Here is a 23,259-nt window from a genome sequence, read left to right on the forward strand (position 1 = left end):
CTAGTGCTTCAACACATCAGTAAGGCTTTATTGCTTCACATTTTCCATTTAGGTCTCAGAACATCTCTGAAATCGAGGGAATTTTAGCACTGTTTTATAGGCGAGGCACAGAATTTACAAGAATCTTAACCTAGTTTACAGGTAGGTCAATGACAAAGAAGGAGATGAAACTCAGAGCCCTAAATCCAAGACCCAGTTGTCACAAGCTCATTTTAAATATGTCTACCATGTTAAGACTGCATATCTTCTCAAGGATCCTCTCTGCCTAATCTAGAATATTGACTGATATATTTATGGCTTGCGATAAAATTTTGGGTATACAAGGAATTTTTTCATTATTCTTGTGGTCAGATAAAAATGATTTTCATTCCTACCTGCTTTTATTTCCTGTCAAGTAGAATAGTTCAGAAACTGGAAAGCTATTGTGTCTGTCAGCTCCCAGCTCAATCTACCTAGCCCAGGCACAGGCAGTTGCACTGAATAATGACATGTCTTGGGAGGAGGCCCCAGGATGGCATGTAGTTGTCATGCTAACTCAGGTGTTTCACACTGCTGCAGGCAGAAAACTGGATCAGTGAGCGCATGCAGAAACTAGAGGATCCTTCCATACAAGACCCCAGCAATCTGCAGGACAAAATGAAGCTGCTGCAGAAACATCAAGTCTTTGAGGCAGAGATTCTAGCGAATGAAGAAATCATCACAGCTGTTAATAAGGTAACTCTCACACTCTGCTAGTGTTTTTACAGATTACTGCAGGATATCTAAGATGGAATGAGAAAGAAGGGTAACTTGTTCATCAGCTCTTTATCAATTTTTCTACGTGTGTGAGAAGAACCCAGTTTCTATGCCATGGAAATAGAATGCCATTAATTTACAACAGAGGGGTTTCTTAATTTCTCTCTCCAAGGGACTTAGGGACTTCCATCTTTCCTTATTGTCCAGTAGAAAGACATCACCAACTTCTTCCTTGCCTGGGGTGATTACTCCTACAAAAGGTAAATAGGATTTCATGCCTAGTAGCTGAACATACTCATTGATACTGGGGAAATCACACAGTTGAAGGGCACAATCATCTGTAATAGCTCTCTTTGGCAGGCAAATATTTAAATTTATTGTTCTTGATTCCCTCCAGACATAAGGCATTATTGAGCATTATTATTTGAGACCTGAGAAATTGCATTAGTAATTTATTGTGCAGGTTAGGAAAGTGAGAGTCCTCCTAGAAAAGTCATGTAAAATGGTAATTGTGTTAAAAATTAGTAGTAACCAGTAGTAACCATCATTTCTAATCCCCTCTCCTGAATGTGAAGAAAGGAGAAGCCCTGGTATCAAAAGGCCACCCAAAATCAGGGGAGATCCGTCACCAAGTCCGCATGCTTCAGGAGCGCTGGGAGAAGTTAAAGAGAGCTGTTGCTGCCCGTGGAAAGATGCTGGAGGATAGCCGGGATTTCCTGGAATTTCTCCAGAAAGTGAACCAGGTGGAAGCCTGGATCAGGGAGAAGGTAAATGAACTCCAGTATTTAACCCAAGCAGTGCACTAGAGTCTTTCTATCTTGCAAAGAACGTGTGATAAATGTCTCATCTTCCAGGACATTTTCTTAGTGCCTTTTGCATGAGAGAATTGTGATGTGCTCTACAGACAATGTGGAAGGAATAATCCAAAGGCTTCTAAAAACTTTCTGGAGTGTTTCTGTGCCAGAGTTGGTTGGACAGTATTAGCACATCTTCTCATGTAAAATGTACACACAAAGAAATTGATACTGTCGGTGGTGGTCTTGTGTGTCTGTCAAAATGGAGGTCTAAAAGCACACTTAAAATAGAAGGGACTTGAAGCATTTGGTAACTGGCATTCAGTTTCATTGTGTATCAAATCTGAAAGTTCCTCTTTGTAGCAGTGAAGGAAGTCACTTTATCCACTAAGTTTTCATTCATAGGCTGTTTAATAATCAGTAATAGATTGGAAAAGAAGTTGAGAATAAGTCTCATGATTATCTAAAAATCAGAAGAGACTACTTCAGAAGTTATAGGTCAATGATTTGTAGAGAACATCACAGAACTTAACTGCATCAGCATAAGTACTGGCATGTATTGTGTTCTTGTATTCTTAGCCTGAATGTTTGCTTCTTTCCCCAGGAAGTCATGATTAACATAGGTGATGTGGGAAATGACCATGAGCACTGCCTTCAGCTCATGAAAAAGCTGAATGAGTTCCGTGGAGCAACATCAGGGGTAAGAGGTTTTCCATGCCTGTTTCCATATTCCTTGTAAGGCTGAAAGCAACAGTTAGTTTTTCAGCCCAGCAACATATCCAGGTAGTAAATACAGTTCCAGTACCCTGAGGAGATGAAAGACAAGGGAGGTAGGAAGCATTGCCACTTTGTAAGCTATTGAAATGGATACTGGTTTCCATCATTGTGCCTTCTGCTTTGATGATGTCTAAACAGAGCCATCAGGTGCTTGTGATGCAACCTAAAATTTTGGATTGCATTACGTTGCTGAAAAGCTGTCTGTGTGAGTCTGAATTAAGTTTTGAGCAAATTTCCGGTTTGCTTCAAGTGGTCTGCAAGCCATAGTGAGTTCCACCCAAAGGTGGATTAAAAATAGTTGTTTCAGCAATGTTTGTTTGAATCTGAAATCTGGTATAAGCCTTCTGTGAACGAGACCTTTAAAGTAAATTGACCACTTTCACCATTTCCCTTCTTTATTTCTCCCTTCCCCTCCTTGCTAGTCTGAAAACTCTGAGGAAGGTCTGGAAAGAGGCCTGTTAGGACTTCATGAGTGAGGTTTACTCTAATGTTCTCTCTTAATATGCTCTTTATCCTATTTGCCTGTTATCCTAGTTGCCAGTTATGTAATGACAGCTCCCATCTTCTCTTTCTGTTGCCTAATAGCAGAAGACGACAATCCTCTTCTGCACAAAATAAAAGCATAGATATGCCTGGCACCTGGAAGAAAACCTTGAGCTCCGCTCTCCAGAGCCTGACAGGATTTCCTGTGGCAGTGAGTCAGTGCCAGATCTGGGCAGAAAGCCAAAATACTCAAGATTCAGTACCGCAGAATCAGGGGAGTAAAGGGACCTTCATTGGCCCTTCAGTCCTCACCAGCTGAACCGTGAGCTAGGGGATGGAGCAAGGGTTGTGCTACAGGTTGTACCAGTCAAAAAGAAGGATAGTGAAAGAGACAGAAACAGCATGGTGCCCTAGTCAGCATAAGACTGAAAAAATAAATCTTTCCATTGACTAAGGCAGAGCTTCTGCCAGCTTGTAGCCACTGCTCCTGTACCACTTTAAACGTGATTCTTACAGGAAAAGGCTGAGACTGATACCATCATAGCTGATGCTTGATTATACCATGCTTTATAGGGTGACACGAAGAGAAGCAGGCTGGTCCTGGCACAGTGTGTACGTCCATCCAGTCTAGGTTTCCCAACTAGACAAGGCTGAGAGCAGGGTGGGGATCAACTATCCCGTGTTGATGGCTGCCAGATTTTCTACTCATATTCCGACATATTATGCTGCTAGCTCCCAGAAGAGGAGACTGCAAGGTTTCTAAAAAAGTAATATATGTCTGTCTTCTGGTTTCTCTTGTTTACTTTGTGGCTGTGTATAATACTGAAATACATGTGGAAATGTGCATGTTGGTATGGACATAGCATAAATAAAATACAAATGGAGTAAATACTTCAATAAAAATTTGCTGGTATGTGGCAGCTGTGCTTCTACTACACCAGTGATTAATGTCTCCCCACTAAGCCTGTGATTTACTGGTCTTACAAAAATAAAGAATGTTTCTGAATCCTGGAGCAGTGTTCAGTGTTGGCCATCCATCATGCACCAGAAGAATTATCCACTATAGTACAGAGTATTTGTGCAAATATTATCCTTTCTGTCGTGCGTATGCTACATGGGAAGCAAGTTGCCTGAAAGGTTTAACATACCTTTTAAAATACAGTGATGTTGCTTTAGAATAAAAAGCAATGACACACCTTACAACCCAATTTATGGGTTGTCTGGGTTTCTCAGGGCTGTATAGATTTTAAGGAACTTCTGAACAGAAGCCGATCTAGAAAAAAAGTGAAGAGCTACAAGCCACTTACCTTTTTGACAGAGGAACAATCTGCCACACATCAGCTGTTTCACAGCAGCCACCTATGTAACTAGCAGCTGCAGCTGTGTTTCCTCAACACATGAGCCCCTGCTAGAATGCCTGGCTTAGAAATGAAGCTCTGAGAGTTCTTATCTAGACCTAGATCATTGCTGATTCTATGTATTGTCATTACACAGTGTATCATTACTAGTGTTCTTTCTTGCCTGCACTGTCTGCTCACTTGGGACTGATAACAACAGTACGATAGTAGAGCTGTCTGAAATTTCTTGTAGCAAGGTATAAAAATTGCTTGTTGCTGTTATTGTTGTTTTGCATGTGTCAGACTCAGTCACAAACATTTTGAACACATACCTTGGTTCCTTTTCTCGCTTTGAAGGAGACAACAGTAGATGATGCTCACATCAAGGCTATCAATGCCCTGGCCATGAAACTGGAGAGACAAAACAAGGAAGAGACAAGGACAATATATCAGCGCCGGAAGCAGCTCAATGAAAAGTGAGTATGCTTTTAAATCTTCTGTGTAAAGCAATAACAGAAAGGGAAGATAAGTTATCTTAGGCGGGCTGGGCTGAGATAAGTGAAGGAGTTGCAATATGTATTTTCTTTAATGTCGTGACTACCAAACTTCAGGCACTGAAGCTGCCTTTCAAGACTCTAGGAGCAGTTAGCCAGAAGGATTTCTAATCCAGCAGAGCCAAAGTCATGTGTCTAGCCTTGGAGACAGACATGCTATTTCACAGTACTTTACAGACTACGTCCATGAAGCTAAAATACTTCCATCTGTTCGTACAGATGTTGCCCTGATGAAGAAGCATATTGCTTCTTGAGCAACCTGACCTAGTGGAAGGTTGGCTTCCACTAGAAATATGGAATATGGAACTAGAATATGGAAACAGGCCATGGCAGGAGGCTTGGAATTAGATGATAACTGTAAGGTCCCTTCCAATCCAAACCATTCTATGATTCTGCTACTTCACAGTCCACTAGCTAAGAACCAAAAGCATGAAGGTAGGGATTGTAAGGTTATTGAGAGTTTAAAGAAACTGCATCAGGACTTGTTAGCTTTTAACCTGTATCCCATCCTGAAAACTTGGAACAAATATAACCAAATAGCTTGATCAGACTAATGCTTTATCTCTAGGCTATGGCCCCTATTGTGAGAAACTGCGGTTCAGTCACAATGTAGCTCAGAAATCTAGTCTTTTTGCTTAGATCTGAGCTTCATGAAACTCAGTTGTGCAAATTCTCACCTGTGAAATACACCCCTAAAATATTCTTTCCAATAAAAGGTGGAACAGTTTCCGTGGTAACCTGAATGCATACAGGAAGAAGTTAGAGGGAGCCCTAGAGATTCATGCCTTAATCAGAGAAATTGATGATATCACAGAGAGAATTACTGAGAAGGTGAGTTCTCAGATTTATATTAATTGACATGGGAAAATGGAGGTAAAAATGCCTATTCTGGATTGTAATTTTGAGATTAATAGAAGAAAAAGGCTATATAAAAACTAATGATTTCATGGATGTAACTAAAGCTGTTTATCGAACTGTAAGTCAGTAGCCAAATATGTAATACGACTGCTTCAAGTTACAAGACCATTGGTTTGAAATTTTTATAACAACTTCTACAAATGTATTTCTTCATTGTCTGGGATTTCATTTCTGCTAGGATTCTGAGAATTATTTTTTTTCCATATTTCATGAAATGCACAGTCATGCAAATTTGTACGCCACAACTAAATGGGAAGTATTGGGCTATTTTCATCTATGGGAAAAAAAATATAATAACCATTAAGAAATACAGGGAAGCATTCCTGTCTTTGTTTTACATGTGAATGCTCAGTAGCAGGATTGAGACTATTCAAAGTTCTTGTTCCATCTCTTTAAAGAGTGCAGACATAAAGTGCTCTGTTAATATTTAAAAAGACAATAAGAACATTCAGATGACAATAAAAAGAAGGGAAGAAGGAAACAATTTGAAATAATTAAAATATGACCCTTTTGTTTTGTGTCATCTTTACCATTTACACATCCCCCTGCCCCTCCAGAGTGTACTGATACAAGCACTGGATTATGGGAAAGATGTAGAAAGTGTGGAAAACCTTATTCGAAGACATGAAGAGATGGAGAGGGAAATCAACGTTATTAAGTCCAAAATGGAGGTAAGAAGTGGAAAAGTACAGAGGATACTACAAAAAAAGTTCACTTTTTCTTCTTGGGAATGGAGTGCAAGCATCAATGTGATTGTTCAGATCCATCAGTATGAGCAAACGGTACATATGGCAGAGCACACATTTATTCTCAGTGTAAAATACTGTGCCAGTTAATTGTACTTTATATTGTATAAGACACCATTCTTTCTGATCGACCAAATCTAAGAAGAGAAGTCCCTTTTTAACATATTAGTTGATTCTCCAACTCTCCTCTACAAGCCAGATTGGATTGTCTTTTGGAAAGCATGGAATCCAAATTTAGCTCTCCATCTTTGTCCCAGTTTCTGGACTGACTTGAACCAAAATCCTAACTCTGGTTTTGTTTAAAACTAAAATGCAAAACTACAATGCACACAGTTTTCTGATATAGCTGTCAAACCCAAGAATCTTAGGCTATAATTCCCTCTATAATCAGCTCTTGCTTTTGAAAAGCGCACACTTTGCATGGCTTAGGACTAATCTGAGCATTAAATACGGGTCTGAGTTCCTATATAATGACATATTAAAAAAAAATGTTTTCAGAAATAATATAACAACACCTCACCATTTTCACTATTGGCCAGAGTAGTAAGGCTTTTCATAAGAAACATATTTTTGCAAAATTTTACTAAATCTTTTCTTCACTATAGTATGCAAATGGTGACAATATGTGTGATACCTTCACACATTGTGACTTTCTTAGCTAATTCTCATATGAAATGTGGGTGATTACCAGTCAGCATTCCACAGATAGCATCAGTAAAGCTGTAGGGGGGAGTTCTGCACGGAAACACAGAAAGATTAGGAAGTTTTTAAATGCTGCCACAAATTTACACATTTAAAAAGTATATCTGTGCTTTTCTTGTGGATTAAAAACAGCCTGGCATATTCTCCTTTCTGCCTAATTAAAATTCTGTAACACCATCAAATTGATGAAAATGAAGAAGAAAGATAACTTAAAACCTGGTTTGGTGAGTGTTCTATACTGTTTGTCAGGCTGTGTTAATGAAAACAGCATCAACCAGAAGTCCACACTGAAAGTGATGTTTTGATGCAGCTGTTAGCTGAAATAGATATAAGGGATTTTTGAGTCCTCTGCTGAAAAGCAAATCTGGTTGCTTCTGCGTACTCTGTCTTCATGGCTCCAGTTACCTATCTTAGATTAGGCTACTGGAGGTTATGACTAGCACTTCATTTTCCTCTATGTTTATCACCATTCTGTAAAACTGCTTTCTTAATTGTAAAGTAACATTTGTGGGTGTGAAGCAACATACACTTACCTTTCCTTACTTGGATGATTGCTTGGAAATTTGTATGTATTTTTTTTTCTGCATATAAGAAATCTCTTCGTATATTTTGTTATTGTAATCTAAGTACCACTTTTGAAAACTGGGATTTTAAAATGAACTACTTGTCCTGAAAGGCAATCTCAGGAACAAACATAAGCTTTTTGGCATAAATTCACCCCACTATAAATCTCTTCCCAGCCATTGGAATTGGAATCTTTCCGCCTTTCCACAAGGAATCCATCCATAAATGACAAACTGACTATGAAGCAACAGGAGATGAAAAACAACTGGTTGCGACTCCAGGGACAGGCCAGACAAAGGTAAAGACTTCTCATGGTCTGAATATCTCTTAGCAGGAGCAAAACTATTCCCTGTGGTCACAATTCTACTTTCCAGGGACTGTTCCAAAAGTTTTTGAGGGTCCATTACAAAGCATATACAGGCAGCTAAGACACCTGCATTGGAACAAGGATGACTTTGTACAACAGAAGTTCCACAGATGTGACTTTGGGAAAGCTGGTCCAATTAGTTCCTAGCTTATTCCACTAAAATAATGTTACTAAAATGCCTCCGGACTATCAGATTAAATCTGTCATGAAGCCTTTGTGGAAGACTTATTTTTGGATGATTCTAGAAGATTTTTTTCTTGAATCTTTCCAAAACAAGAAAAGCTCAGGCCTGAGTTGGAATTGTTTCTGGAAACAACAGTTATGAAGGTTTTCACTTTTCTTGTCCTAATGAACTGAGGTAGAAAATAAGGTAAGCTCGTTGTCTCCAAGGCAGCATTCATCACCTGTAGTTTTGGTTTAGCACGAAGAAAGGAGCTGCAAGGGAAAGCTAGAAGGCTTGAATTCACTTGAGTTGGTTTCTCATAGGATACCTTGCTCTGCAAATGGGGAGGGGATGGGAACTAGACAACTCTGTTGGCTAATGCACATTGCATTGCAGGAAGGAGAAGCTGGCGGCCTCGTATCAATTGCAGAAGTTTAACTTTGAGATGAAGGAAATGCTAGATTGGGTCCAAAACATCAGAGGTTTAATGGAAACAGGAGGACTCCCTAAAAGTCTAAATGATGTTGAAAGCATGATTGAGGAGCATCAGCAGAGAAAGGCGAGTATCATCCTTGCTTTCAGTTGAATATACTGGGAATCCTTCCTTACAGGAATTAAAAGCTGCAGACAGCAGGATTCTACTGCATGCGTCTGTCAATAATATTGTAAGACTGTTTTCAGTAACAGGTTAGTGACAGAAGTCACCTAAGAACTAATAGAACTCTATCCCATGAGCTATTTAACAGCTTACGTTTCTGCAAAAAGTCCCAAAAAGCTACATTCCCTCTCACCTCTTCTGCTGTCCAGTCCTGCAGGTTAAAAGCTGATTCAGTCTCAGTGCTGATCTCTTTACTCAGGTTACTAAAAAGTTAATTGCAATCTAGCTTTGAGCTAGATTTTGTGATGCAAACTCCATTTGCCTCAGAGGAAAATAAAACCAGCATTGACTCACATGAGGCAGTAAATTACCATTGGATGGTACTACATTTTCAGTTCTGAAACACTTCATATCCCAGTACAAATTACCACACAATCGTTTGCAGACTGATTTGGCTAAAATTTTTGGTGGATTTTCTACAGGGAGTGCTATTGTTAATTAACCTTAGAAAAAATGTTACTTTACTTTTTCACAAGCATCATTGCTATCTTTCAGTTTTTGTGTTATCTTTTCTTTGCAGTTATGTTACCTTTTCTAAAAGGCATGTTCCCAGAATCATGACTAATATTAATGATGAAAATCCAGTGCTTTGTGGGTCCCATCACTAGCATAATTAGTTTGTAGATTCTATTTCATTTTTCAAACCTGAATTTAGTATGAAATACCTGATGCCCCCTCTTCTTTCAGTCTTCTTTTTATTAACAATTATTTCTCATGTCACAGACTCAGCAATTTTAGAAACAATAGAAAACACTTGAAAAAAAAAAAAAGCACTGATGCAACATATTCTAAATTTAGGTAGGAGCAAGATCTAGGTCTTTAATATCTGTTAGTAAAGGAACCCCTTGTTTCTAAAGAGATAGCCACACAATAAAAGGCAGAATCCAGGGAATGTATTCTTTTGCACAGGGTTGACTAAACTAAAATTATAGGCATGACAAGAAAAATGGATTTATTTTTTATTCAGGTTAGTGGCTCAAACTATAGTCCTTAGGGGAGACTGTAGTTAAACACGAGGTACTAATCTAAATTAAAAAATAAATAAAATGGTACATTACAGCTGTGTTATCAAAGACTGGGCACCATCACCACCTTCAAAAAGAATACCTAAAAGGAACTGTTCTAATTTCAGGCATTTAGTAGTCCATGCCATAATTTTTAAGATGGTTTACGAGTTAATATACAGTATTATTTCAGTACATGGTTATTTTTATTTTCAAATGGTTTCCATCACGAATTCCACACTCAATTCATAGGTCTCATAGTTGCTTTTAATGCTTTCACCTCGGGGATTCAGTATACAGGCAGAACTCATTCCTCAGACCAGGTGAAAAAGTTAAGTATTTCATTTTAACACCATGAAATGAAGTAGAACAGTGTCTTTAATGTAATAATCTGATGCCAATTTATTTGGCAGGAGGGGAAAAATTCTAGGTACTGTTTGTCTTAGAACCACCTTTATATAGGAAGACTCAGTGGGGTATACAGTATTATGGGTGTTCAAAACTGTTTTCATTTATATGAGTATTTTCCAATCTGTTTCTAATTTAATCCCAATTTTGATTTGTAGGAGACCAGTTGTTCCTAGAGCAATAAAGTCATTTATTGTCCACATTTATTTTCTCTTAGGCAATTCTGTGCTCTTTCAGTAACATAGCTCAAACATGAATGATTTTCCATACAAATATTAGTGTTGGAAAGTTACAGTCTATATTCTTCCCCTTAAGGCCTGTATTCTGAATAGTTGGCTTTCCATAAACCCTTGACATCAACCTTAGTAATATATTTTAGGAGGAGATTGAAGCACGAGTGGAAAGATTCAACTCTCTCAGTAACTATGGTCAACAACTTGCCAATTCTGATCACTATGCAACCCCTGAGATTCACCAGTCCCTTTCCAGACTACAGCAAGCCTGGTCTGAACTGATCAAAGCATGGCAGGAGCAACATATAAAACTGTTTCAGGCACAAGATTTACAGGTGAGTAAAATGACATTCTACAGGGAATGCACATCCCAGTGACAACTTCCCTTGGTATAAACAGCACATTTTATAACATGGGATTACCACCTATTGGGGATGAAATGATAATACCCAGTGTTTAACACTGGTTTCTGGAAGGCTACTGAGGGCACAGGATTTTTATTGTATTTTTAAATTCCATCTTTACAAATCAAAGCAATTTCTATGGAACATGTGCTCATCTGCTTTTCAAAAGTTATAAAACTTGTCAAAATTAGGTCAAACATTTATGTAGTTGACAAAAGGCATGTAGTAAAAATAGAACGTCACTACCCTACTAAATTCAATACCCTCCCCCAAAACATGGCTGGAGGCATGTATTTTTAAAGAATTATTCGAAGAAAAATATAGCATGAACAAAATAATGTATTTTTCCCTGGCTTTTTTTCTAATATAAGAACTGTCCTGGCTGCAGTTTTCCAGAAACACATCCCTGAAACAATCATCTCACTTTACAAAATTTCTGCCCAAATAACTTGTTGGCAAAAGTTAGAAATAACTGAAACAGAGATCTTACAAGGGGTAATGTTGAGTACCTTAAATAACAGCTTGTCCTACTAGTCCCATCTAAAAAGCTTCATATATATGAGAACTCAAACCATATGGTAAGGGCTGCTTTTAAGCTTCTTTATGTATTACCTTCTACTTACTTCAGGCCATGTTACAGTCCTGTTTACTAGCCAGTTACCTTACACAGCACTTTCTCTACGGTATTAGCAAACATGCTACAATTACTTGTATTGTATCCAATGTCTTAGACAAATAGTCATATTATAAAAGAGAATGCTACAATAATAGTTGTTACGCACATGGTTTTGCCAGCATCTAATGCTTATTGCCATCCAGTGCTGTGTGATTAATTTTTGCAACTGCCCTAGCAGTTTAGGTTTTTTTTTCAGTATACTCTGCCCAAGTCTACTTTACACCATGTTTACAACTGCTTTTTTTCCCTATACAGAAATTCTATGGCTATGTGGAACAGACTGAGAGCTGGCTCAGCAGCAAAGAGGCTTTCCTAGCCAATGAAGACTTAGGGGTAGGTGCTCCAAGAAATGATCATGTTCTCAGGTATCGGTCTGGAGAACTGGGAGCTGTGAAGTATGATGATGTGCTCAGAACCTTCCATCTTCTTCTTCTGAAGTTACTGTTTTGTCTTGTTGATGATCTGGGATCAGATTTCCTTCCTCAATACTTTACACAGGATGGGTTGCTCAGCCCCAGGAGTAATTAAACAGTCTGATTTCTCCTATTATGGCAGGAAAATAGACTGCATTTCTCTTACTGAATATATCTGGCTCAAATAAATTTACTAACATTATGCAGGTTGTCACCCCTGTCACTGCTGACATACCTAGTGTAGCTCTAAATTAGATTCTTCAGGTACCGGTAACAGTGCAATAACTGGAACTACAGACTAAGACATGGGGTACAAAAACCATGCAGGATGCTGGGTATAAACTGTGATGCTTTACTCAGTACCTTGTATAGGTACCAAATCAGCTGTCTGTGCAGAAGCTACAATTACATCTTGGAGTTCAGTGTAGACATAATGGATACAAATGGTAAGAAAAACATGTAATGCTATTGGCTGGTGTCTGTCTCTGTAAGTTTCAGCCTGGAGGTATGTATTTACAGTCCCTCCATTGAAGTATAAGAGACTTAGAAGGAGCCACCCATTTTCCAGTCATATTTAGCTCAGCAATGCAAAGAAAGCACTCAGTAATTTCTCTTCCAATGACTCATGTAAGCACCCAGAAGTTTAGATGTTTTTCTGACCCATTTGATGTGACCTTTTGAGACGATACATTTCTTCAGGAGCTTTATAGCTTCCTCTAGAATAGTGAGAAAGCAGAGTTTATTAAAGTAACAACATTTTGACACTGATTCTAAAATTAAAAGTGCAAGGGGGTGCTAAAAAGAGAGCTCTTAAAGCTTTGGATTCACAAATGGATTCACAAATTCACTGGAAGTTAGAATGTGTTTGTCTCTAGATTAACTGTAATGGCAGGCACCAGTCTTCAGATTCAAATCTGGATCCGAGCTCTTCCAAATTCCATGGTCTGAAACTGAAGCTCTAATTTCAATCTCTTTCTGTGACATATTTGTTCACATAACTTTGATGTCGGTTTGGCATCCCATATTTACTGCCAAAAATAGCATCCGTCACAAGATTGATTCATGAGTAGGTGATCAGCTTTATCTCCTGAGAAGTATGAGATGCTCTATGTAGCGCAGCAGTAAGCAGAAGCAGCAAAGCATCCAGCATTTTGTTCAGTTTTGACCCTGAATTATCAGTCTCAGACCACGCATGGAACATTTAGGCCCCAAGTCTCAGATTCAATGCCAACAAATTTCAAAGGCCAATAAATTTTCTTGACAGCTTGCAAATGTGGGGTAAATGCCATTTAGCTTCTGGATTATCAGTGTGGTAGATGGAATAACTCTGACTGAAAGCAGCTTCCCTTTGTTGAATTCCATCTAGGACTCATTGTCTAGTGTGGAGAGCCTACAGCGGAAACACATGCAGTTTGAAAAATCCCTGGAAGCTCAGATGGAGAAAATTGATGAGATGGCTTCGTTTGCTCAGCAGCTAATTCAGAACAAGCATTACGACTCAGACAACATCACCAACAGATGCCAGGCTGTTCTGAGGAGGTGAAGTCAAACCCTCCCCATGTCTGCCACCCTTCTCTTTTGCAATGAGATTCTTCCAATGTCACTCTAATATATCCAAATGTTGTAAGAGAACCATAAACTGGTTTGCATTTACTTGACTTTCCACTGCAATCTGTGATCTTGCAAAATTGGCTTGAGACTAGTTAATATTTAGTAGGAGGATTCCAAAATACAGTTAAGCAGAGGGGGGTGAGATTCAGAAAAAGGCCCTATTCCTGTAATTCTGTACCCTGGCCTGGCCACAGGGACAGTGCTGCAGACAACACACAGAGGCCTGCTGTGCCATTAAATATTTCATTGTCATTAAATACCATCAAGAAAGGTCATTTCATACACAACTGCTTTTTCACTGCTCTAGTGGGTTGATCTTAAAGCCCTGCTCAAATTATCTTTTAGGGCATTTTGCAGTTCTTTCTGATTAGATCTTGGCCTTTTGTGTGAGTTACTTTATTTTTCCTGGCATGTTGTGTAGCGTTCATCTTAAACAAATACTAGCATTAGAAGTGGTTATGTTCATTTCTATGGTAGATGAAGAGATGTATGTAAAATTTACAAAAAGAAATTAGAAATCCCTTACAATGAAAGCAAACATACAAAATTATTAATACGATCAAACTATTTCATGCCTGTCTTAACATGAATAAAGTGCTGCAGGTCCACATTTGGAAGAAAGATGAAAGGATGTTGTAGCTTTGGCTTGTCAGATATTATCAGTGACAAATACCATTATACCCATAGGTTTTCCATCTAGAAACCAGCTGACCTTATGTTCAGTTGTCCCCTGAAAGGCAGTAATGTGTTTCCTAGATGCAGGTATCATACACGCAGAATTTGTGCGTACTTTATATATATTTATCTGCTAGTAATCAAATTCTGATAGTGTCATGAGCATCTTCTCTGACAGTGTGAATCATGGAAGGCTGCATATTATGGACAGTTCTCTCTTAGACACCAAGCGTTAGGTCATGTGTTTTTTAGAGACGAAAATCAAAAGCCAGTATACTATCTAAATCACTCTGTGGCTTTTTCCTCACACATCTGTCTTCCTTTCAGAAAAGAGAAATTGCTGGAGAATGCTGCTGCTCGCAGACATCTGCTAGAGGAATCAAGGCTTCTGCAGAAGTTGCTGAAGAATTCCTATGAGGTACAATTACACAGGATTCACGGTATTCTGTTTCTTAAAACATACTGTGCTGCATAGGTCTGAATCCCTGAAGGGATTTACTGAGAGAAAAATCAAGGAACCAAGTCTGGAATTAGATTATATTGGAAAATATGAGAATAAGGGTGAAGGAATATTTTTCACTTTTCAAGTCACAGCTTCCCTCCATTTGGACCACAGCAAAATCTGTAAGAAATAGGTTCTTAAAAGGAAATGTGCCACCATATCATAATTCATGGGAAGAGACATATTAGTCCTTTTCTTGTGAGATATGGATGGTAGGGTAGAAATAGGGAGGTAATTGCCCTTTCTTCTGCATGCACATGTGTGTATGCACACCTGTGCCCACACTCTTTCTCACTCTATAGGAAATATTTCATGGAGGCAGATCCATTTCCAGATGACAGTGCTGGTAAACAGAGGTGTAGAGGTAACCTCATCATGAAAGATGTGAGGAGCTTAGGGAAGCAGAATCACAAAAGGACAACTCGTTTGTGTCCCCACTCGCTAATCGTATGTTTTATACATGCTAGAGGAGTGCCTGGCAGGTTGGAATTGAACAAATACTGAAGTTCTTTACTATTTCTGAACTTTCCTCCCCAAAGGTGGCTGCCTGGATCAATGAGAAGAACAGCATTGCCCAGGATGATAGCTGGAAGGATCCAAGCAATCTACAGACCAAACTTCAGAAGCACCAGGCTTTCCAAGCAGAGATCATGGCCAATAGGAATCGCCTGGACTCCATCAAATCTGTGAGTGAGTCGTAGAATCATGCAGGTTGGAAAAGACCTCTAGGATCATCTAGTCCAACCTTTAACCTAGTACTAAAGTCCACCACTAAACCATGCTACTAAGTTCTAAATCTACACGTTTCTTGAAGACCTTCAGGGATGGTGACCCCCCGAAGCTGGTTGATGGCAAGGCTGGGCAAGTGGTGTGAAAGACTATAAGCAGACTGAGTTACAGAGACCTCGAACAAGCAAGGGGAAATCACTGTCCTCTCACTGATGTTGTTCACTCTGTCTTTGAGGAGGTTGGGCAGCTTGTTCTTTTGGTCTGCCAAGAAATTTGTGTGCCCACAGGGTTCTTTCAACTTATCTGTTAGTGTTTAACGTGGGCTTGTTATCTATATTCACTGTGCATGCAACGGAAGGAGATAGGTGCTCTCAAAAGTGATTCATTCCACTGACTTTAGACACTCCTCTCTGGTGTGAATCACACTTTGGAGGTGTATCTGTTTCTTTCCAGCAGGGAACCTAGGTGATTGGATGCACAACTTCAACAAGTCAGATAAGTTGTATCCAACAGAAAAGATCAAGACAAGTTTTCAAGTGTTGCCTTTGCAGAGGCATGCTAGTAGGAGAGATATGAGGGAAGTCTGACAAGCTTTGTCAGATACTTGGCAGAAGCTACGATCAGATGATAAGTTTGGAAGGACAGACTGTTACATGTTTATTAACCTTATTCTCAGCACAGTACTTACTTACTAGCTGTATTTTGCAAGAGATAACTAAGCATTAAAGGTAGAGTTCCTCTTCATACTCACCTGTGTCTAGTATTGCAGAACCCTTTATATTTAGACACAACACAGACATGACAGGGGGACTAAAGGGTGAAACTGCATACCTCTAAACTAGAGATTTTACTACCTCATGTTCACTAGTATGAGATGGTTCACCCTTTTAGCTTGCGAGAAAGGGAAAAGAAAGGCCTAGGTGGCTGGGCAATCTCAAGCAATGGTCATGGAATATGGCACATCATAGAAAAAAAAAATCATGGTTGCAAACTAGGATCCCTGCCAGCTTTTAAGCAACGTAGCTGTTGCATAATGAAAATTCTCTTTACCCTTTAGATGTCTTTTAATATTCTTCTAGCATTTCAAATCATTTTAGAGGTTAAAAAGACAAGAAAATCAGCTTCTGCCCTACTTGCAATAAGTATTTTGCCTTTATCTCTTTTTCTTCATCTCTGCAGCCTCCTTATGTTATGTCAGAAAGCAATGGCTGCAGCTGTCCGTTTACATAGCTGTGCCAGTAGACTTTGTTTATTGAGGCAAAGGTGATACATTCTGATGCATTCAGCAAAGGAAGAAAACTTTGTTCTCTCTGCTGTAGGAAGGGGAGAAGATGCTCCGTGAGAAGCACTATGCCCCTGAGGCTATTCAGTCTAGGCTACAAGAAATGGAAGAGCTATGGGAGGAACTGCTAGCGAGCTGCCAAGAGAAACGGGCCAAGCTGCAGGATACATACAAGGTAATGCAGGGGTGCCATTGGTTGGGTCTTTGTGTCATTTCCGGAAGTAGCATGGCTGCCTTGCCGCACAGTCTTACATATGACTGTGTCACTTGAGATAATCAGACTTGATTCATCAAGACCATCAGAGCAAAGAAACTACCAAGTGTGGACTGAACGAATGGAACCGGGGGAAGAATTGGGGATCTCTTGTGAGGGGAAAGGATTTGTAGGCTGTGTTGCTTTCTGCCTTTTGCTGCCAGTTTAGACCAGGATTTAGATCACTGATTCTGTGAAATGGCACACTTTTAAGGTACTGTGTCCATCATTTGTATTTGTGCAACACAACACAAGTAAGATTAGCTCTTGGTGTTCTCTGCCTCCATTCTTGTATTCACTCTGACTGAATCCTCTTCATTTGGACTACCATCATATCTGGGAAGAGGTCACTGTGCACTGGGAAGTTTTTCTGCATTTATATGTGGTTCTTATTGAGAGGAGTTGAAATTGTATATTGTATTATATATCCTAACAGTTAAATTGGACTTTGTCCTGCTTGTCCCCAGGCCCTTCATTTTCAGCGGAGTGTAGAGGATGTGGAAAAATGGTTGGAAGATGTGGAAAATGAGTTGAAAGCACCATATAGTAGCAATGATCTGGTGGTTCTGAACAGTCATCTGAAGAAACAAGAGGAACTGGAGGAAGACATTATTGGCCATAGGGACCGACTGCAAGAACTTGTGAACACAGCTCAGGAGTTCCAGCAGCAGAAGCATTTCCTTGCTGATGAGCTAGAAAATAGAGTGGATTTGCTGGTGCAGAGGTGTGTTAGTGCCTGGCCTGTCTCCTGCTATCGTTTACCTATTTTTCTCAGCCTTCTTCTTCCGTGCATCTTTTTTTTCTTTGTCTATATCATTCTGAAAAGAACCTTTTGCATTCGTCCTGTACTACTCTGCAGTCCTCACTAGGTTCTCTTTAAAATCTGCAGATACAAAAGTCTGCGTGATCCTCTGCAGGAGAGACGTGGGAATTTGGAGGAAAGCAAACTTCAATACCAGTTCTTCCGAGATGTTGATGAGGAGTTAGCTTGGGTTCATGAGAAACTCCCCATGGCATCCTCCAAGGATTATGGCCAATCCCTAGCAACTGTCCAGAGTCTACAGGAAAAGCACCAGGTAACATCAAAAAGAACCACGCTCAATCTTTAGAAGCAAAGAGAGAACATGGAATTCGGTTTGCCTCTGACAAACTTCATCTGCTGTGCTTTGACTAGCAGGATTCATGATGCCAGGGATAACTTCTATCCTTGGCTGGTAATAGTGATTTTTTTTTTTGAAGGATATGTCTATGACACAGCAGCATGTGGGATTCCATGCTTATCATTGCAGTGCTGTAGGGACCGTACCGTATGCTTTTCTGTGGACACATTGGCTCTTTCTGCAAACTGAGTTCAAAACCTGGCCATTACAATGTAAACTAGATTTTGTGAACTGTTGTGCATGCTGGCATAGCTTCTTTGAGTAACAGATGTCCTAATAAATATGCTATGAAACTTGTTAAGTACATCCAGGCAAACTCATTGCTCAGATGTCTGAGGATGAGCTCTTAGAAAAACATCTCCTCCCCACCACCACCCCCCAACTCCTTCTCCTGTGGAGGGAGGGAGTTAACAGGATGTTAAGATCCTTAGCTGACCTTCATTCCAGTGGTAACTTTCAAGATAGCTGCTGAGTTATTTCACAACGTTTAGATGGGCCATCAGAGACAGCAGTGCCTGGAACACTGTCATCTCAAATACCGATAAAACAGCAACTGCCTTTCTAATCGTTTTTGAGTAAGGAGCACTGTCTCTTGCAAACACGAGGTGGAGGGAAAAAAAAAACTGCTAAAAGTTTCCAGCAGCTATTGGTATTTAATGTTAGCAAATGACAGCTCATTTAAGTGCCAGGTCAAGCGCCTGTGGGGAAAATCTGCAATAGCACTAGGGAAGACAGAAGATCTTACAAGGAGGGAGTGTGCTTGTACATATAAATAAATATTGAAGGCACAGGCATTTGATGCAACCTGCATGTCTAGAAATAAAACTCTGAACTTTTAAAAAAAAATTTGGAATGTCCCCAGGGTAAAAGGTCAAGACTGGTACAACTGGCATATTAGGGCAAGGATGAAGTCTCTTAAAAAGTAGATTTATCCTAGGTGTACTCACAGTTTAATGAAGAACTGTAAAATGTTTTAAGTGTGTCTGCCAGAACATTCCTGACTAAGACCCATGGGTATATTCTGAATGCTTGCACCTTCTTAGTATTTGATGTAAGTTTTCATATTTGTAAAAATTTTGCATTTAAGTGAGATGCAATTGGTGACTCTACAATTAGACAGTAAGAACAAAGGCTAATTTCATCATGATTACAAGTATGCATGTTGCTATGTGTGTAATTACTTCTGAAAATTATGGGCTGATTTACCTGGTAGGGAAGTAGACTAGGTTTATGGAAGGAAGGAATGTTTGAGCTTTGTTAATATGAGAAAATATTGGGGATAACTGAGGGAACAGTGGAGGTTATGCTTTAGGCTGCAATTCTTTTTGTTAATTGGCCATGTCTCAAAATATTTCAATAAACTTTGAGAATGAGAGATACAGATCATAATACCAGTGTATAATAAAAGGCCATTTTGCTTCGTATTCTCCTGGAAGCAAGATTAAAATCTAAGCTTTAAATCTAAATCTTTTAGTAGTTAGTCTCTAAACATTTTTTTTATTGTTGGTTTACAGGCAAACAAATGTCAGAGATAACATATTAGTCAAAAATTGAATGTGCTATTAGTTCCACCCTCTATTGTTTGTCTTATTGAGCTTGATTTGTAACATCAGTCGTTGGTTAGTTACCAAAAAAGTGATAGTGCATGAAATGTACCAATGTAAAAAAAATTACCGTCCTGTGTGCACTTGCACACAAATATAACGTGCATAACATAGCTGCTTGGTTTGGAAGAGCAAAGTTTCCACTCACTTCCCCACCACCCCTTCTTAAAAATTCCTTTTGATATAAATGAAGTACTGTGAATACATATTCCTAAATGATCAACTGCAAAGTTGTTCTTCACGCTGCTAGCTTATTATTAACACACAGTACAAGATGTTTTATAAAGTTTGCCACTGGATTCTGTTCTGCTGGGGTCAAATATGGTGTCACTTTTCAACAACATAGTGGCTGTCTTGAAATTAATAGGGGGAAGTTAAAGGCAAGATTAGAATCAGAGCTACTTTGCAGCCAAGCCTGATACTTAAGTTGAAAGAGCAGCTCCTCTCCCCAAAGGACATCTCTTCTACATTACCACAACACTGCGCTCTAACTCTGAAACCACCTGCTTTATAGCTGAGAAAATCAATAGAACAATTATAAAATGCTGGGGTTTGCTTTGTGTTCAAGGTGCTCAGGCTTAGTTAGCCATAGAATGAACGTCCTTTCACAGACAAATTGAAGGCATGGTCCTTGCCCACCAAAGATCATATGAAGGGGTATACAGAAGTATACATATGGTTTTGAAAATCTACTAGTCTTCAAACATTAATTTCAAATAGTCTTTGAGAGCTGGTTCAGGTAATTTTTCTTCTTCTTTCCTTGTCCTCTTTCTTGGCTGTCTGTTAGTATGCATTTCAGTAGTGCTTACAATGGCTGTTAGGTAAAGCTGCATCTTCTAGAAAGGTTCTGGGAAATGATGAATACTGCTCAGCACATAAATTGTTTGTTCTTTAGACATGTTTTAATTCAAGAAATGTGGTGTAATGTGAGTGAAAGTGGGTATATTTCAGTGGAATCTACAGGTAAGATGTTTGTGGTTAGAATCACTTCCCTCCACACTCTGAGGTGGGTACATGACAAGGTCCAAATTTTGTGGCTAAATTTGCTTTCTGTTATTGCTCCTTCACCCAAAAAAAACTCTTCCAGTCCCACTCAGAGTATTCACTCAGACTTTGCACCTCTGACCCTTCTTTGTGTGTAGAAAACAGATTTATAATGGAATTACACAACTACATTATCTGATAGAAAAATCTCCATGGCTCTCATTTTTGGTCTGTCATTTTACTCTTTACTCTTTCCAGAATTTAGAGAATGAGATAAGCAGTCGGGATGCTTTGACCAAAGCAGTGCTCAGTACAGGGCAGAATCTGGTGAGGGGAGGCCACTCAGCCTCTCACAAGATTATGGAGCATATGAAGGAGCTTGAGACTTCTGTAGAAAACTTGAAGGCAGAGGCTCGAGAGAGGAGACAACGGCTCATGCAGTCATATGAGGCTCATCGGTTCCTGACTGAGGTAGGGATGGTTCATGAGAAACTTATTTTGGTCTTTATTTGCTTGAAAAGAGAGATACCTGTATTTCTGAGTGGCTGCAAGTGCTGAAATAGGAGCAGAATTCATACTGTTCTCATTTTTCATATCTGGTAAATGTGGGTACGATAGAAAACTAACAGTTGCTTTTGCCAAGTAACTGCAATGATGAATAAATAAGTAACCATAAGTACTGGGTTCTGGGTACGTATTTTTTGAAATAACATCTGCTAGATTGGAAGGCACCTAAGCTGCTTTCTGTTTTGACTGACGTGTCTCTTTGGGCACCAATGCTTTCCAGTTTTCTTTGTCTTTACATAAATTTCAGTTGCGCATAAGCTCATCCCTGTATTTTTATACAGCTACTGGAGGTGGAGGCCTGGCTGGCAGAGAGGACCTTCATTCTGGAGACCTCTGATTATGGAAAGAATGAAGAATCCACCCAAGCTTTACTTCGTAAACTTGAAGCCACCAAGCTAGACATGGAGGGTTTCAGGCCCCGGATTGAGAAAGTGCAGGAGACAGGTGCTAGCTTAATAAACAGAGACAACCCAGAGAGGTAGGAATGCAAAAACAGGCTTCTGCTCCAGGTCTAACAAAAATTTCCTCACAGAAGACCAATATGGAAAAGTTCAGTCTTTAGTAGCTGTTTGGCTTATTCAGAAATACAATTTAAGGGGACATCAATCCCTCCTTCACCACCATCATACACCGTCAGCCCCCCAAAAAGCTTGATGATCGTTTTAATGTTTTCGTAACTGTTGTTTTTTCAACATCAGGCCAATTAGTGCCGATCACCATCTTTGTCCACTGTCTATTCTGAGGAACTGTCATCTAGTTCTCAGTTAACTCTGATTATGTGTAACCATAAAGGTTTAACAAGCACTGTGCTTGAGAAAGGAAATGAACGTTCTTGACAGTTCATTGTTTTTCATTGCCAATTTGCTTTTGTGTCTGGGGAGAAGGAAAAGAGCAGCAATTCATGTGAGATACTTTAATTTCCTTAACTAGTTGGTTTTCATGTGTTGGTGTAACTCACTCCATGACAGTATCTGATCTCTTCTGTATTTTGAAAGTATTGCAAATCCAACCTATCAGAAAAGACAGTGTTCAAAAAGAGCAGTAAAACAAAGACATACCTTCTGATTCTTGTTTTTTGCAGTCCAGCCATACTTTCAAAGCTCCAGAGGATCCTAGCAGACTATCAGTCTCTCCTACAGAAGGCTGAGACCCAGAGAAAATGCCTGCAAGAACAATTCCAGCTGTATCAGTTTGAAAGAGAATTCCAGTTGGTGGATGCCTGGCTTTCCAGTAAACAGACTATAGCAGAGTCTGATGACTATGGGCAGGATTTAGATGGTGTTGAGGTAAAAGAAAGTAAAAGGTGTCGTATGCGTTGTGTGGCAAAGCAGGAATATATTTGCTAAAATTGTTGTGTAGCTGCTGAACATGAAACATGTTACAGTGACAAAAACTAAGCAAACCAGTGTTCTCTGCAGTAAGAACTCAGACTGGTTTCTGTCTGTTTATGAAGGGTGGTAACATCCTCCAATGGAAAAAATAGGTGCATCAGAAAGTTGACTTTTTCGTGGGATAAGGGGCAGACAGCACATTTCACTTCTGGCCCTGTTTTAAATTTGACAGGGCCTAATAATTTGGCCATAGGTTGCAACAATTTCAGTGGAAAATCCTGGGATGGAGCATTCACAGCTCTAGTTCCTGATTTCAAGGATGAATTTCTCCTCAGGGCACATGGTACAGAGGGATATACTTTATAGTGTCCTCTCCTCAGTTCACTGAATTAATGCTTTCAACAGCTGTTTCATATGTGGACAGGCTAAAGAGATTGTTTCCTAGCTTTTTGATTTGGGGAATATCTGTCAGGATGAGGGTGATATTTCTCTGCCACATAAGATGTTAAACGATCAAGACAAATGGTGCTTTCTTCTGACTCCAGATCATCTGGGTTTATCAAGTGATTTGCACTTACAGTCTGCAATGCGTAGCATTTGTGTTACAAAGCACAAAGAAAGTGAT

General features: G+C 39.4%; 1 protein-coding gene across 1 annotated transcript in view; it reads left to right on the forward strand.

Annotated features, from left to right (window-relative positions):
• Positions 1-23,259, forward strand: part of SPTBN5 (spectrin beta, non-erythrocytic 5) — a 97,229-nt gene that overhangs the window by 61,301 nt on the left and 12,669 nt on the right. Inside the window, exons 36-54 of the mRNA XM_050711324.1 lie at positions 559-714; positions 1,311-1,502; positions 2,134-2,229; positions 4,484-4,602; positions 5,397-5,511; positions 6,156-6,269; positions 7,787-7,908; positions 8,537-8,699; positions 10,590-10,778; positions 11,779-11,856; positions 13,303-13,475; positions 14,550-14,640; positions 15,264-15,410; positions 16,773-16,910; positions 17,456-17,712; positions 17,878-18,064; positions 20,995-21,207; positions 21,585-21,781; positions 22,385-22,589. Coding sequence (XP_050567281.1) covers positions 559-714; positions 1,311-1,502; positions 2,134-2,229; positions 4,484-4,602; positions 5,397-5,511; positions 6,156-6,269; positions 7,787-7,908; positions 8,537-8,699; positions 10,590-10,778; positions 11,779-11,856; positions 13,303-13,475; positions 14,550-14,640; positions 15,264-15,410; positions 16,773-16,910; positions 17,456-17,712; positions 17,878-18,064; positions 20,995-21,207; positions 21,585-21,781; positions 22,385-22,589 — 2,952 coding nt within the window. The remainder of the gene's footprint in view (positions 1-558; positions 715-1,310; positions 1,503-2,133; positions 2,230-4,483; positions 4,603-5,396; positions 5,512-6,155; positions 6,270-7,786; positions 7,909-8,536; positions 8,700-10,589; positions 10,779-11,778; positions 11,857-13,302; positions 13,476-14,549; positions 14,641-15,263; positions 15,411-16,772; positions 16,911-17,455; positions 17,713-17,877; positions 18,065-20,994; positions 21,208-21,584; positions 21,782-22,384; positions 22,590-23,259) is intronic.

Source organism: Cygnus atratus, chromosome 5 (genome assembly GCF_013377495.2).
Source record: "Cygnus atratus isolate AKBS03 ecotype Queensland, Australia chromosome 5, CAtr_DNAZoo_HiC_assembly, whole genome shotgun sequence".
NCBI lineage: Eukaryota > Metazoa > Chordata > Aves > Anseriformes > Anatidae > Cygnus > Cygnus atratus.